At 38.6% G+C, this 16048-nt stretch overlaps 1 protein-coding gene across 2 annotated transcripts in view; it reads left to right on the top strand.

Annotated features, from left to right (window-relative positions):
- Nucleotides 1–16048, top strand: part of cep192 (centrosomal protein 192) — a 32073-nt gene that overhangs the window by 6947 nt on the left and 9078 nt on the right. For both annotated transcript variants that reach the window (XM_088307638.1, XM_088307637.1), the window contains exons 11-41: nt 437–645; nt 1148–1270; nt 1869–2024; nt 2972–3167; nt 3321–3470; nt 3612–3676; nt 4186–4410; nt 4656–4797; nt 4944–5026; nt 5210–5497; nt 5792–6605; nt 6720–6828; nt 7352–7508; nt 8158–8839; nt 8956–9144; nt 9230–9378; nt 9549–9779; nt 9887–10012; nt 10225–10365; nt 10545–10608; nt 10968–11107; nt 11438–11530; nt 11778–11896; nt 11987–12184; nt 12306–12396; nt 13353–13532; nt 13650–13910; nt 14024–14145; nt 14318–14427; nt 14741–14909; nt 15569–15659. In XM_088307638.1, coding sequence (XP_088163764.1) covers nt 437–645; nt 1148–1270; nt 1869–2024; nt 2972–3167; nt 3321–3470; nt 3612–3676; nt 4186–4410; nt 4656–4797; nt 4944–5026; nt 5210–5497; nt 5792–6605; nt 6720–6828; nt 7352–7508; nt 8158–8839; nt 8956–9144; nt 9230–9378; nt 9549–9779; nt 9887–10012; nt 10225–10365; nt 10545–10608; nt 10968–11107; nt 11438–11530; nt 11778–11896; nt 11987–12184; nt 12306–12396; nt 13353–13532; nt 13650–13910; nt 14024–14145; nt 14318–14427; nt 14741–14909; nt 15569–15659 — 5873 coding nt within the window. The remainder of the gene's footprint in view (nt 1–436; nt 646–1147; nt 1271–1868; nt 2025–2971; nt 3168–3320; nt 3471–3611; nt 3677–4185; nt 4411–4655; nt 4798–4943; nt 5027–5209; nt 5498–5791; nt 6606–6719; nt 6829–7351; nt 7509–8157; nt 8840–8955; nt 9145–9229; nt 9379–9548; nt 9780–9886; nt 10013–10224; nt 10366–10544; nt 10609–10967; nt 11108–11437; nt 11531–11777; nt 11897–11986; nt 12185–12305; nt 12397–13352; nt 13533–13649; nt 13911–14023; nt 14146–14317; nt 14428–14740; nt 14910–15568; nt 15660–16048) is intronic.

Here is a 16048-nt window from a genome sequence, read left to right as displayed (position 1 = left end):
AAAAACAAACAACTCATGAAACAGGCGTGTGCCTAATACAATTGTACTTTCAATGTAATATTTTGTTGCTCAACCTTTTGAGGCAATCACTGTAATCAAATGATTTTTCTAATTTTCATTGAGACTTGTGCACTTCACACAATTTCCAATTTAGCACACTCTTCATGAGCCAACTGAATATAAAAAAAACGTTATTTAGGAAGGTTGGTTTTATTGTCATGAAAATACTCATATGCATGAAAGTTGTCCGGCATAACTGACATCACAAGCGTTGAGCCTGGGGTTGATGGTCAGGGTCCACTCTGATCCTAAACACTTGGCCACTGCTTGGTATAATAATTTTGTATTTGTCTAATATTATATTATACTGTATGTGAGGCACATTTGCTATACGCGGACGGAGAATCTATATGATAGTTGTTTTTGTCTAAACCAGGGGATGGAGGAGGTGGGGATGGGAGCAGTGGGAGTGAAGAAAGTGGAAATGATGGGGGAGTTTCAACAATCCCATTTCCAACAACAAATGTTCCAACCGCCTATGATATGCTGCGTGGGCTGGGGATTGTGGGTAGCAGTGCTGTTGGTGAAGATGGAGATGGTGCTTTCAACAATCCCACAGGACATGGAAGGGACACGCATGCAGAGGTATGTGTGCGATTTTTAATTATGGCTCTTATCAGCTAGCTTTGCTGGGCATGCATACTAATCAGTAATATCATTCAAGTTAGTTCCATATTTCAGGGCCTGCGACTAACCGTTTGCATTGGTGCGTCCAACTTTTATTTCTTGTGTGCATCAGCACCAACATTTCGCACCGTATCACATTCAATACTGAAATGGTTTTCATTCACATCTTTCAAAAGTACACATGCACGCTTAGTGCTTTTTTTCCTGCAGTGTTCAGTAAGGTTTTTTATAATAAAAAAGTACAAGAATTACTGAACCACGGTCAGTTGGAGGGGGGTCCCACCCCTCACTCTGATTGGCTTTGAAGGTGAAATATCTCGCTTTATGAACATTTCAGGTTACAAAAGGGCACTCAATTTGTAACTTCAGGTTCCACTGTAACAGTATACCTAAACAAGATATATAGTAATGTTGCGGTTTGTGCTATTTCTTATTTTATTTTATTTTTTTGTGAGAAAAGATGGGTGACCGTGTGGGTCCTGTCGGAAACGGTGAAGCCAGTACCTCTAGAACTTCATCGGAGGAAAATCAGGCACTCTCTCCTGTGAACTGGAGCATGGTTATGGACAGACAGGAGGCACTGGTGAGTAATAATAATGTGCAAATAGTATATTATTTAAACTGAAATTAAAGTAGTGTTACTTGGGTAAATTCATGAGCAAAATTTAAAATACAACCAATATGTTTATTTTACGTAAGGAAAGTTTGTTTGTATAGCACATTTAATGTACAAAACAATTCAAAGTGCTTTATATAAAACAATAAATGCATTAAAGAGAGAGAAACAAACTGACATTGCAAAAATCATGAAATTATATAAAATAATTACATTTAAAATGATTAAAACAAACATCATTTTAAATAGATTAAAAGATAGCAAATGGAGAAAAAAACTAGAAAATAAAAGGATAGATTTGTGATAATGCTACATTAAACAATAATGTGTTCAGCCCTCATTTAAACGAACTGGCACAGGTTGAGCAGACTTCAGGGATTCAGGGTGTTTGTTCAACGGATGAGGAGCATAGTAAATAAATGCAGCTTCAGTTCAGGTGACATTCATGAGCATGACAATCTTTTGTCATTTTTTATACATATATTGTGCAAATAGATGGCAAAGCATGGGGAATGTTTTTTTTTAAGTAACTATAGCGGCTAACATTTGATAATATGCATTTCAGGATGCCATGGAAAACACTGAGTCTAGGACATCAAATGAAAATGAGCGATCTGACTTTGCTTATGTGAAAAGTGAAGCTGGTCCCAAGAGATCCTTGCAAGCAAAGCCCTCTTTTTCCCAACTTCAAATTACCCAGGACAACTTTCACGACTCAAAGGTAAACGGGATCCAAATATTTTTAAATGTTAATTTAGGACTGTTTATATTTTTCAGGAATTTCTGGATACAAGTCAAGTAGTGCTAAATAGTGGTATGACCTGACCTACATGGAAAACTTAAGAGCAAGAGGCAAACTGTACAAATAAATGGGTTTTAGAGCAGCTAAGCCATGTCTGCTATCGGGTGATCACTGGTGATATCACCACTTAAAACTTCAGTCGATGCCTATTTGCAGTTTGGCACTTGCAAATTCGCACATTGACGTATTTATTATTATTTTTTATTTATTTTTGTTTCTACTTTTTTAGATTTACTCTCCATATTTTGTGCAAAATATATATTGAATGGTTATCAGCAAATAAATAATCCCCCCAATTCTATTTATTTATTTTTAATTATTGAAGGGGTCATTCAATGTGGCCGCATGCGAGCTGCCAGTTGCCCATCCCTGGTTTAGAGTCATTTAAATTAAATGGTCCAAATCCTCTAACTTCAGCCTTGCGACAGTAATTATTCTGATTTTCTGTCATCCTTCATGAAACAGAGTGATTATCATCTGTGTTTAATCAAAATAAGACATTTGCATACATCTGCTTTTACGTTGGAAAACAATGACCGAACCAATGTGTGTAATTGTTTGATTGTGTGTTTAGTTTTAGAGTAAATTCAACTAGTATGTCATAAAACTGTTTAAAACACACTCACAGGGGGTGGAATCACTTGCGTCAGCGCTTACTGCACAAGCAGCACTGTTCAGGATGCTTTCAAAACATCTAGAACTCTCATAGGACTTGAAAGTGTCCAAACTTTAGACTAGTACTATACATCTGAATAGAAAGTGTTATTGTAATTAAGAAGTTCAATATCCATTCGCACTAGGACCAGCTTTCCAAATGTGTGACAGCTTGATTAAAAAAAAAATAAAATAAAAAATTCTCTGTTTAGGTGCTGCCTGCGGCAAATTTAAGAGGAGGACCATGTGGGAACACTGCCGTTGAGGCCTCAAATGTTACCAGTGAGGAAGATGATAATTATCTTTCTACTTCCCTGGAACCAAAATATTTCTGTCAGAGCTTCCAGGGGGAGCAAGACCATGACTGGAGCGATGTTTCTGACAGTTTGGGAATGGAGTTTCAGCAAGGTTGGTGTTTACCAATGGACTGGGAAGCATTTGTTGTCCATTAAAAAAAATAGCCAACGATGTTGTATTTGTCACCTAATTACGGTTTTTAATTTACGAATACATAGCCCTTATACTATATATCCTCCAGTGAAGATTGCCTGTTTTTTTTAGGTGCCAGTGCCACTCATAGTGTGGTGTACAAAAACGAAGAAGGGCAGTGGGTAACAGATTTAGCTTATTACACCTCCTTTGAAAAGGAAGTTGACGAGAAGACATCACATGACGATGGGCAATTTCAAACTGAGGACTTTGTTTCCGCTGGTATGTAATCAAGTTAACAAAAATCCATACGGGATGTCCTTGTGTGTCGCAGTCACTGAACACATTGTTGAGGCTGTGATGTCATGAGATTTACATTTTCCGTAGCCTACTCATGTTTCATTTGGCTTGGCTTTGTTGCAGGTGAAGCATTAGAAAAGATAGTCAAGGATCAAGTGGAATTTGAAAAGGAGCACCAATTTATGCAGGTATAAGTCACAGAAATGTGATGTTTATTGTCGTCTCTGCAATGGGGATTTAAGTTTCGGGTCAAGTATTTTAGAGGGGTTCATTCATTGACAGTTATACTCTAACTCTCAACTGATCAAACCTTCAGTTTTTTTTTGTCACTGCAAGAACCTAATACATTTTTGAATAATCAATTGTTTTTCTAATTGCTCTACCGTTTGCAATTCCTAAATGACTTTTTCCTACTTTGCATAGATTTCGCCCCGTAAGATGTTTTTCTCCAATAAACAGCAGGATGTAGTAGGGGCAAGTTTCCAAACCACTTCGATGTGGCTTTAAAAGTAGAAGAAATATATGCTGCCAACATTTCATGTGGACCCTCATAATATAAATGAGTTTTACTAAAGTACCATTAGTTGGTTCGAATCTTGAATCTCATTGTGGTTACATTGTCACTTTAACAAAGCATATGACATCACCGGGTCATTGTTCATCAATGTTATTCATTCTGTTTCATTGGAAATTGCAGGAGGAGCAGATTATCTCAACTGGCAGCAACTCTGCCTGTCAGAACGACACTTCTTGGAAAGCTGGTAGTAATAGCTACATCTTGATGAGGGCCTCTCAAGTTTCCTCTGAATTTAATCCAGGGGACCAAAGCTACTTGCGACTCTCATTAGGGCAGTTTTTTGAACAACGTTCTGAAGCCCTGGGCTGTCTCGGACGTGGTAGTAACGTGGATGGGGTTAAACGGGTCAGTGAAACAGAAACACAGTCATGGAATTTTGGCGTTGACACATGAAGTTTTATCAAGAGCTATTTCACTGTGCCCAATCTGAAGAGAATAAATGTGTAGTAAAACTAACTTTCCTACTATTTACAAGTAGTTAGTGTGACACAATACTGTTATTACAGATAGCAACCACATGCATTTTTGCTTTATTTTGAACTTTCTATGCAACAAGATGTAACTTATTTTATGTTTCTTCAACACTACAGCCATCTTTTGGGTATACTATTACCTCTCCAGAGAAGAGGGAACCATTTGCACTAATTCACCCATCTGACCTCTTAGATGAAGAGAACTCCCCTCACAATGACTCCATGGAAGTCAGTGAAACAGATAAAACACTAAATCCTGGTGGGTCCACAGTGATAACTTGACCAAACTGAGAGATGATTGGATGAATGTACTTCCTTTCACTAATATTTAAGTCTAATAAATTAGTGATGAAAGGCATAATTGGGTCCTGATGATATTCCTTGATGTATATTAATATTTTACAGATGATCTGGACAAAACAATTGAAGTATCTAGTGAAAGGCTGTCACCCAAAGGGAACGCTGACCCTGGATCTTGTGAACAGAAGGTAAAAATCATCTTGTTGATATTGAAATATTTGTGAGAGTCAACACCCTGTGCAGCTTGGACCATGTTGAAATCTTTGAATGAGCCGTTACTTTCAATCATGACTCATCTGTATATTCCATTAATCTTTGGCAATCTCTGGTTAAATGAGTTTACTTCATCATAAAATGCACCTTTTTTTTAGGACCATAATGCCATCGAAGCTCCGCTTGACTGTAATGAGGGGCCTGGCATTGCGCCAAATATGGGGAGTCAGTACGACGTGTCACCCCAAAATAACAGTAGCAATCTTATGTTGAGTATCAGCACAATTGCATCAGCCATTGCTGATGCTTCCATCAGTACTGACACATCACAGCTGGCTGCCATGATCATGGAGCTGTCCAAGAAAAGTAGGGCGAGGAATGGGATGGAGTCCTCGAAACCTGCAGGACCTGGTAAATTCGTAGTGGAACCTCGTCCAGACAAACATGTAAGGCTCTTTGATATTCACTTTGCTATCTTTTTTTTTTTTTTTAACTTAAAAAATAAATAAATAAAAGTCATGACGATACACTTAATACTTTTTTTTTTTTTAATTTACTTTTCCTTCCTGTTCAGAAAACAATGTCAATGAATTACATTGTTGTGGTCTAATTGATGTACTTTAATTGTAATAGCTACCTTATAAATTAACAATGGAAAGGTTAAAAATAAAGCACAGCAATTTTATTTGTTTATTTATTTGTTGCAAATATATAATTTTTTTTTTTTACTTCTCTATTAGCGCATCCCTGGTGAAGATCAGAATGGCCTGTCAGTCACACTACAAAGTACCACCTGTGTTGAAGACCAGTGTGCCTTCGACATCGAGAAATACTTAAAGAATAACATGTCTGCCTGCAGTGACACATCAGTAGCATGTAATACCTTTGACCTCACTGGCTGGGCTGACAACATCAGCCAATCTCAAAAGAACCAGCCAGCATATATTGAAGAACAAAGTTCAGCCAAACAAATGGACAATAGAACTGGCTCCAAAAAAGAGGCGAAAGTCGCAAGAGGAGACCCATCATTAAAGACTGGCTCTTCCACAATATCCAACCCAAATGCATTATCTACTGCTGACAAGGCTGATCTAAAACGAAGCACCATTCCTCATCCTCATTCATTAATCTGCTCTGCCAGCAGTTTGGATTCTAAGAAATCTTCCACACACACTGGCCCTGCAGAGAAAAATGGCACATGTGACAACACTGTGTGTCAAACTGCAAAGACTTGTCATTTCTCTGCAAGAACATCAGAATCTGGAACTAAGCTTGAAGAATTAACTCAACAAGCATCCCGCAGTGGGTGCCCCTCGGAGACATATCGGATCGATCATATGGGCACTTCTTCCTCCCCAGGGTGGAAAAAACATCAGTCACATATTTCCTGTCACAAAGGTTCAGTCCAGCAGCAGGGTGTTAGACTGAGTAACTCTCCAGGCAAAGAAACGCCACCGGAAATGCTCATGGCTGCCCCTTTGTCTCATTGCTCTGTGGAAAAACATGTTGGTGGCGCCTTCCAAAATCAGCAGTCCACAGGCGACTGTGCATCCAGTGAGTCGAAGTTTCTTAATAAATAGGGATGTTTTTCTTTGTTTGTGAGTGCTCCATTAATTATAAACAAATTTTTTGTAAATAAACTAAATCGGTAACATAATTTGTTTACAGACGTGCCAACGGAACCCTGTGTGGAGGAGATGCAGTGTAATTTCAGGCCCTCCACTTCTCCTCTAACTCACTCCTCTCCCAGTCAGAGCTCCCCACATAAAGCTAATAGGTACTGTATCAGTTCAAAAGCTGCACAGGTGTACTGTTTCGTGAATATTATGACATGATTGTGTATTAAGGATTAGTGCAAATTATTTCTTTACATAAATGCAGATGCTTAAACTGATATCTCACTGAGCGCCGAAGGTTAGCAAGTTTGTTCAAGGTTGCAAAGATTTTTGCTGACAATTTTAATGGTTTCAAACTGTTTTTCTTGTCACAAAGACATTTTTACATGTTCGAAATTTAATGGTGCCAAAAAAAGCTGTTAGCAACAATTAAAACTGATTGGGATGAGTGTCAAACATCTTTGCAACTGTTTGCAAAATTGAACAAACCCTGACTTAAAAACATTCGCTACGTGCACACACACACTTGCAAACCTGCTATTGTGTTGGCATCTATTGCCATTGTTAAATTACTTATAATTGTTTTTCGGTATTATTAGGTAATAATTCCCAAATTTAAAAATATTCTCTCAATGACAAGTTTGTTGTTTGCTTTGAATTTTTTTGTTGTTGTTTTCTTTGCAGTACTGTGTCTCCTTCGGCCGCCAGTGGAGAATTGGCAGGCAAATGTCCAGGTCATGACCTCTCTCCTCATTCTACCTGCTCCAGCCCAAGTCTTAGCAGGCTCACATACATCTCAATGAATGATGCCACTGTTGTGCCGACACCTAGACCGCAAAAGGTACCCTAGTAATTCTTTATTGAAACGTATTAAAATGATAAAAATGTCGTATTTGTTTGCCAACTAGTGTAAACATAGTGTATTTGTACAAAGCTTCAACCATATCAACTACAAGTGATCTTTTATTCCTATTGTTGCGTCATCAACTTGTGTTCAATTAATTACTAATGAATTGTTCATTTGGTGTTAATTTGACATGGCGAACTAAAAGCATGATTTTAATTTGAATTCGCTATAATCTTACACAACTCTAATGATATTTCAAGCTATTCCATTCTACATTATAAATGCGTCTAAATGGTTAAAGTCGATAAAGCAACATGTTGATATATATTGCTCTTTCCTACTTCAAATGCAGTGTGATAAGTAAAAAGGGTGTATAATTTAGAAAGTGGATTGTACATGTCGGTTTTGTCAGTCTTCCTCATATTATACTAAGGTGTGGTTTTGTAGTATTCGATGCATTTTTTTCTTCATTTGCAATGACAGCAGCACAAGATACTGAATGTGAAAAATTAATTGCTCACTATCATAAAACGGCGTATAGTACAGGATATAGTGATTGTAAATTATCTATTTCTAAATAACACAAACGTAATGCTCACATTTTCTATTCTAATTCTAATCATTTTCCCCCCTTTCTCCTCAGAGTGATTGTACCATGGCACTCAGTACAACAATCATCAGATTCAGTCCAACACCGCCTGTGGAACAGGACCCACAGTCTAATGAGAACATATGTAGCTTTTCCAAAAAGCTTGAAGAAGTGCAGCCGAAGCACGCGAAAAGTCTGGAACGGCTACCAGCGCAACACTGTAAAAATCCAGAGGCTTCATGTGGTGGCATTAACCTGAGCTGCACCCGTAGCCAGAGTGAATGTAACTATGGCTGTCCTGGTGAAAGAATTGTTGGTCTTGCCGCAAACGGCAGGAATAATAAAATCCAATCTGAGTCCAATGTAAAGCCACTCACAAAGGTGGACTCAGGTTATGTCAGTAATTCACACATTCCGCAAAGTGGCGCCACAGTAGCTCCTCAGACATCTGAACAGTGGGTGGCTGCCAGCTCTGTCCCGTCCTTATTTCCTGGTGGGCTTGGCTTACCTCAGTCCTACTCCTCAGAGGGACTACACTATGGGCACATGAAATTTCCGCCTCCATATCCTGCATTGATTGACTATCCCCACCAAGGAGGTATGCCACCCCTCTTTGCAGGATCCCTTGTTAACTCCCAACTTACTCAGAAGTATATAGGACCCGATACTCAGTTAAATCCTGGTATCTATCGTGTGGCAGCTACAGGAGCCGGCCTCTACAATGCATCATGTACAGGCATGTTTCTTCACAATTTTTGAGAAGGTGTTAGTTTCAAATGAACCGTCTTTGTCTTATTGATGACTGCAATTTCTTTATTTAAATGTTTCTTTAATTGTATGTATTTCTGAAAGATGGGGCCAATGGTGAGCCAACAGTGAGGCCCAGCCATCCCACAGCACAATCTTTGGGGATAGCTGCTGCTGGGTCCTATCACCTTCCTATAACCACTCAGAGCCATTGTGACATGGGCGGGCTGGGGAAACTCTACAACCCCTACGGTGGAGAACCAATGCTGGCAAGTTGTCTTGATGAGCTGAGAGGTAATGGTTGATTTTAGTTTAATGTGCGTACAAGCGAGACCATATTTGTATTCATATGTTGTATATGCATTTATTTCTACTTCAGTTCAAGTGGTGGTGCCTGAGGAGCTGCAATTTCCTCATGCCTGTTGTGTCGGAATTGCTTCACAGACCTCACTAAGCCTCTTCAACCCCTCTGAAATATGGCAACGAGTGTCAATAACAGTTACAAGTCTGGCCATTGATGGAGAAAAGGTAGTCTTTTTAGTGATGACTACATTTGAATTATCTTTGAAATTGTCCAGCTGTTCTTAAAATATCATAAAGCGGTGTACGCCAATGTGACTTACTTGACCAATTTTAATTTCTTTTGTGAATTGATAACATTCAGTAACTGTATTTGTCTTATCCCCCAATCAACGCAGGTGGACAGTTTGCCTTACCAATGGCTGATCGTTAAGAACAAGACAATCATTGGCCCCAAAAGTACAGAAGAACAAAAAGTATTGTTCATCCCTCCAAAGGCAGGTGTCTACCAGTGTGTCCTCAGTGTTTGCTCTTGGCCTTCATCTGCCACCACAGAACTGGCTGAGCGGGCTCATATTTTTGCCAAAAGAGTGGTGCTGGTTGCCATCGCAGAAAGTCCTTCAGTAGAGGTGAGCCAAAAATTGAATAGTCTCTATCTAACCTTAATGTAAATTCAGCTACATTAACTATCCTCCTCATCATGACTTGCAGTATAAATCATTGATATTTTCCTTAGGTTGAAGTAGGTAAATCTGGATGTTTGGATTTTGGAGATGTGCCAGGAGGCGGTTCCAAATCCCTTCTTCTGAAACTTATCAATATGACCCACGCCACAGTACCCATACGACTTGTCATCAGTGCTGTAAGTCAACGCACAAGGCATATCCATGATTTTAGCACATGCACACTCGTCAAACGCTGCAGGGGTGTGATTCCAGCATGATGGATACAGCACACTCTGCAGCATCTGAGGATTATTTCGATTTGAACTTTACTAATACTTAGTCTAAGAATTGCAAATTAAATTAAAACAGTTCAATCAAAACTAATGGGGGTAACCTCACATTCTTTCAGAAGGCAACCGCATGGCGTTGCTTCACGCTGTCCAAACAGCATGTTTCCATAACATCGGAGGCAACGCAACTAGCAGGTCACATGACCCCACTATCGTCTCCTTCTGTGGTGAATCACGTGTTGCAGGCCAATTATGGAGAGGTTAGTCTTGTTGAAAGCTTCAAACTTTGTCAGCAGTTTTGAAATGTATAGATGGAATGCAATTATAATTTCTGTAAAATTTAATTTGAATTATGAAGAATAGACAAAGTTTTAATCAGTTTCACAGAGGAGCGCTGTAAAATGACATCACCTTGCTACTTATTTTTTTCCCCCCCTAGAATCCAGAGTGTTTGATGGTTTGGGTTCACTTCAAGGCTCTACAAAAGTATACAACATCCTCAGGTAGTTGTTCTTGGTTGATTTAATTTGTACTTAATGACCTTATTTAATCTGTGTTAATGTATTATTATTCAAATGAGACCAAAATTTTTTTTCCACAATTTAAAACAGTTCCAATGTGTCTTAACATTTCTGTAGCATGCTTTCAGAAAAATACCTCAAAGATCAATAATTATATACATCCCATATCTTGCCATGGTGAAGTCAGCTTGTTTAAGTGGCGTAATTGTCTCATTCCAACCACATACTGCTGGACCAATCGTGAGGCCTGCTTTCTTTTGAATGACAATTCAGCTGATCGAGTTCTAATTGTCAAGTACCCTGCTGTGCCCAAAACACAAACCTTTGCATATGTGTGTCAGGGGACTTGGGTCCGGCTGAAGAGCTCAGTGCTCGTGTGGACATAGAAGTGGACTCACCTGGCGCGAGTCATGTGATCAAAAGTGTGCCCATCAGAGCAAGGTCTGGAACTGCGAGGGTCCATGCTCCAAAGGATCTGCAGGTACTTTAGTCATGTTGATGGACGTTTCCCGATGAATTATGTTCACTTACTTCACAAATGCATTTAATTATTTATATACTTTTTAATAGTCCCTTCTCCATCTTTTAGTTTTTCTACATTTGCACCCTCTGATATCCTCTACCACTTTTTTAATACAAAAAAAAAAACAAACATTGCTTTTTTTCTTCAGTCTGTTAATTTGATATTAGTAAGGCAGTTGGATGAATGTATTGACTGTGTGCGAGTATGTTGGCAATTGGTTTTCTTGAGAAAAGATGTAATTTAGTTTTACTGATGCAATGGTATCGTTGCTGATATGTTTTGTTACAGACTGTCTGCTTACGTGCTCCACTGGGTAAATCGTGTCAAACCACACTGCCATTAAAGAATGCAGGAAACATCGACGTGTGGATGAAACTCAGGGTAATTTTGATCTTTTACTGTTCTTATTGTAGCAGAACTTTTAATTAGATTCTAACATTTTGTGCTGTTTTTGTGTGTGAAATTCAATTGGAAAGTTGTTTTTTTTTATATAGGTATTTAGTCCCTTTTTGAAGTTCCGTATCTTTTTTTTTTTTTTTTTTTTCCATTCAGTCTTTTTGTAACTAAGCTTCCCAACATTGAAGTTATGGTGCCCTGTCGATCACTCTCTTCTTGGTCTTTTTATTAGTGCAATGATGGTGAGGACTGTTTCTCTGTGACACCTGATGAACTGTTCCTCACCGTGGGAGAGGAGCAAGGCATTGTGGTCTCATTTAAAGCATGGGGTGCCAAGAAATACAAAGCGAGGTATAGAAATATGGACACGGAACTGCCATTTTTAAGAAATTCTTGCCGCCGTGTTTATGTATTCCTCAATGCCAGCTTTTTGTCTTACAGCCTTCTCACTATCTTGGTGCTGCCGTCAGGGCCTCAGTATGAAGTAAGATTGAAAGGAGAGGTTGTCTCTGAAGAATCCGGCAAGCCTATTGGCTCTACTGCTCCTCTCCTTAGTTTTCGCCTAGACAGTGATGTTCCACCAATTCTTTCTAACAAGCAGTTTGTGGCCTGGGGAGGTGTGACGTTGGGGCGAGCAGTGTACGTAACTTTACAGCTTTTTTTTTGTATTTACAAATATGTGATGACATCTCATTGAATAATTGATATTTAGAAATATAACCATAATTTAACTTATAATAAATTACAATTTATTTTTCAGTCAACAGAAATTGGTACTAAGAAATAATTCATCCAATACCACGCAGCAGCTTCGGTTACTCATTCGTGGTCAAGACCAGGACTGTTTTCAGGTAAATTTACAGAAATTGTGTCAACTGAATCTTAATATTTTGCTTTTTTCCCCCCCCATTACAGTATCTTGTTTGAAACGTGTCTGCAAGTTGATTGTCATTAATCACCTACACTGTATTATACAATATGTAATCTTATAAAACGAAGCTCGATCCTTTTTTGGTTATGCATAAACATTTAATACACTCTATTATGCTGCTCCAATACTGCAAAGAAATTTATGAACTTGTATTTTTTACCTAGGCGGTTCAAATATGGAGCAGAACTGTATGGAAACAATATATCCAGCTGCAGTAGTTTGTTCTGGATATTCAAATTTTTTTTTTGTATTTTTAACCCTGAACTACAGAGTGAAGTTGAATTGAATTTACAAAAGCTCTACAGAAATTGACTTTTACTGTAGTCAGTAACTCGAACCAAGATTACTCCTGCAATATGTGCAAAACTGCCCGTTGAGGAAGTATAGAAAATGGATGATTAGAGCATGTACATTTTAGTTTGAGATGATTTAGCTGATTTAGCATCTTTTTTATTTTACTATTTGAAATGTTTTCCAAGTACTTGTTTGAAATACAAACCAAGATTTTGCTGGTCCGTCAGTAGCCGGAACCCCTTCATCATTTTCAGTGCATATTTTTTTCCAAACAAAACTGTAATCGTCAATCAGTCAAGTTATTTCATTGCCCAACAGAGGAAAAAAAATCCAATTTGATTAAAACTGTAAATGTAAGTGCAAATGTCAAAAAGAGTGCGTTTACATCGTACGGCGGTTTTGCATTTCACTGAAACTAATTTGCCAATCTATTGAACTGTCTAGTTCAGCGGGAGCACGCTGTTTGCTGCCTGCAGCTGTTTACTCTTTGTCTCCTTCGTCCTCGTCTTCTTCGTTCTCGTCTTCTTCTTGTTCCGCCTCCCAAACATAATGTAATCATGTAAATTTATGACTGTGCCTCAGCTGCAGAGTTTGTTCAGTCCAGAAGAGCGATTGACCCGGCACGGAGAGCTGTCCATTCGCCCACGAGAGGATGTGACGGTCCACCTGCTCTTTGCGCCAACAAGGGTGGCCTGCATGTTATCCAAGTTGGAGATCAAACAGTCTGGAATCCGGCCATCCCAACCAGGGGTCAAATTCACTGTGAGTATTTGTCTTTTTCATTACACTTTTCCAAAGTTTTGAATCTTTGCTTATCAGGCCTGCCAAAGTGTACTATTGAGAAACTTGAGTTACGGTCACATTCTTGTCTTTGCTCAGATTCCACTCTCAGGTTATGGCGGCACCAGCAACATAATTCTGGAGGACCAAAGGAAGCAGGCGGAAGGCTATGTGGCAACTATGTCAGACGTTGCTATTAATCACGTTAGCAAGGTGTACCTGTGTGTAAGAAACACTGGTTCCAGAGCAGCTTTTGTCAAAGCCGTGGCCTTCTCTGATGTAATGATTCGGTCAGTTATGGACAATTTTGTCATCAGCCTTGCCCCATCACAGTTTGTACTAAAGGAAAGGACCCAAGAGGTAGGAGAGTAGACAACAGTCATTAATAGCCATTCTGATGTTCGTTTTGGGAAACCTAATATCATAACTTTGGTTTGCTGTTTTTTTGTTTTGTTCCCCCCCCCCCCCCTCAGGTGATCACAGTGCTCATGAAGTCTACACAAAGAGAGCAAATTCTGTGTCAGTCGGAGACACCGCTGCTGGCTACTATTGTTCTGTTTTGTGGAGATGAGGTCTCGAGGCAACAGTATCGAAGGTTATTTTCTTTTGTATAAGACACTCGTTTGATCTTTAAAAATAGAATAATAAATTGTTCTTTTTTGACTTGTGTAGCTCTCCTTTCAAGGTTGGAAAGGCTAATGGATTTCAGATTGTGTTTTGTACAGAAACATCTTTGTTCACTTTTTTTTTTTTTTTTACTGTTTCAGACTGCTTCAAAGCAAACCAGATGCTGGGAAGAAAGTTCTTGCTGAAAACAGCTTGCTGAAAAACATTGAATTCAATGAGAAGTTCCTGGGAGAGGAGATCATTACAGAGCGTAAGATGTCTCACAAGGAATAACAAAATAAGTGCAAACCACAAAAAGATTACCCTGCCTTTTTACTCCAATATGTATAAGCCTCAAGTTGTGATCTGTTGCAACTAAATGAAACCTAATTAATCTTGCTTACTTTATGGTAGTCAAATGAAAGGTTGACATTTTTTTTCCCCTTCAACATAGCAGACTAAACTGAGAATTTCTCCTTCAAGATCACTAAAATAAAAACCAAACAAGATGTTTCTGAAATAAATGTATTGCCATAAAAGCTCCGAATGACTTTGTTGGCTGACGTCTTGTTACTTTCTCATAGCATTTGACCTGCCTCAGCGGCCAAATGAGGCCTACATCTTCTATGGTCACATGAGCAAAGTGGCAGTGTCATTACTTGGAAGCACATCTAGCAAGGCGTGTGAGCAGAGTGACAGCCCACAAATGATGTTGACCCCTGCTAGAGATAGAGAAGACTTGCTAACAGACAGGTAATACCTACTACTTAAAATGTCAGTTTTCATGATCATGGTGCATTTACCAAGGAAATCTGAATCCATAGACTGTGAAATGGCATTATTAATTATACATTGGTGGTTCGTTACTTTAGTCATTCATTGATATGCCACTGATGTGTGATATTAAAGCAAAAATAAAGGAAATTCTTTTTAAGAACGATCTTTCAATTCTGAACACTGTTGAACATTTGGATTGAAATTTGGAACAAAAAATTGAAAAAAAAAAACAAAAAAACACAGCACTTCATCAAATGTTAACACAGTGGCAAAGTGAAATGAGGAATCTTTTTTTAATGAGAAAAAGAGTTGCGGGTACCGACACAACACGTGAACCAAACTGAAACAGACAAAATATTTTTTTGGCAACTGTTCCATAACTTTTGTGCATGTGCACGTGGGAGTGCCGACTCCAAAAGCAGCGAGCAATGTGACTGGCTGGAAAGGGAAGAAGCAACACAAATTAATGTTGAGAATGTATCTCAGCAAACAGACACGTAAATGACCATTTATGGAGTTGGGAAAAGAACTACCATGTCAAAATAGTATTTATTGTGACCGACCTCGTCAGAGGTATTTTTGTGCAGCTATGTCAACTTTAAGATCTTCTGATTTGCTTTTGTATTCATTGCTAGTGGCATGGCGCATGGTAATGTGTCTTTGGACGTGCTGCCAGTGAAGGGTCCCCAAGGTCCAGCAATTCGGGTGACAGGGTCGTCCATAAAGGTACCATCAAACCTCCATGAATTTGTTGAGTAATTTTGTTTTATTTTTTGGAATTATGACTCTTACAATGCTTTTGAACTACAATAAGAAAAAAAAATATATATATATTAGTACTGCACGATATTGAAAAAAACATGCAATTGGGAAGTCGGTAGAGAGCGCAATATTTATCGTGCCTAAAATAAATTACATTTTTAATTGTCGAATGAAAGAAGTTTATTTATTTTTTTATGCTCATTGTGCTCTTAGCTAATTAATGTAATTGCCGGAGATAATGTCCAAGGTGGTGATGCGCATATAAGTTTGCTTCTGATTGGTCAAATTCAGATAAAAGCATAAATTCCATAAGTCTTGCGATTTGCACATTGCATAGACCATTATCGCTGTGC

Source organism: Idiotropiscis lumnitzeri, chromosome 10, assembly GCF_059441095.1.
Source record: "Idiotropiscis lumnitzeri isolate Australia: NSW breed Sydney's pygmy pipehorse chromosome 10, RoL_Ilum_1.0, whole genome shotgun sequence".
NCBI lineage: Eukaryota > Metazoa > Chordata > Actinopteri > Syngnathiformes > Syngnathidae > Idiotropiscis > Idiotropiscis lumnitzeri.
The sequence above is the reverse complement of the archived record's forward strand: the minus strand, read 5'-3'. Positions and strand labels throughout refer to the sequence as shown.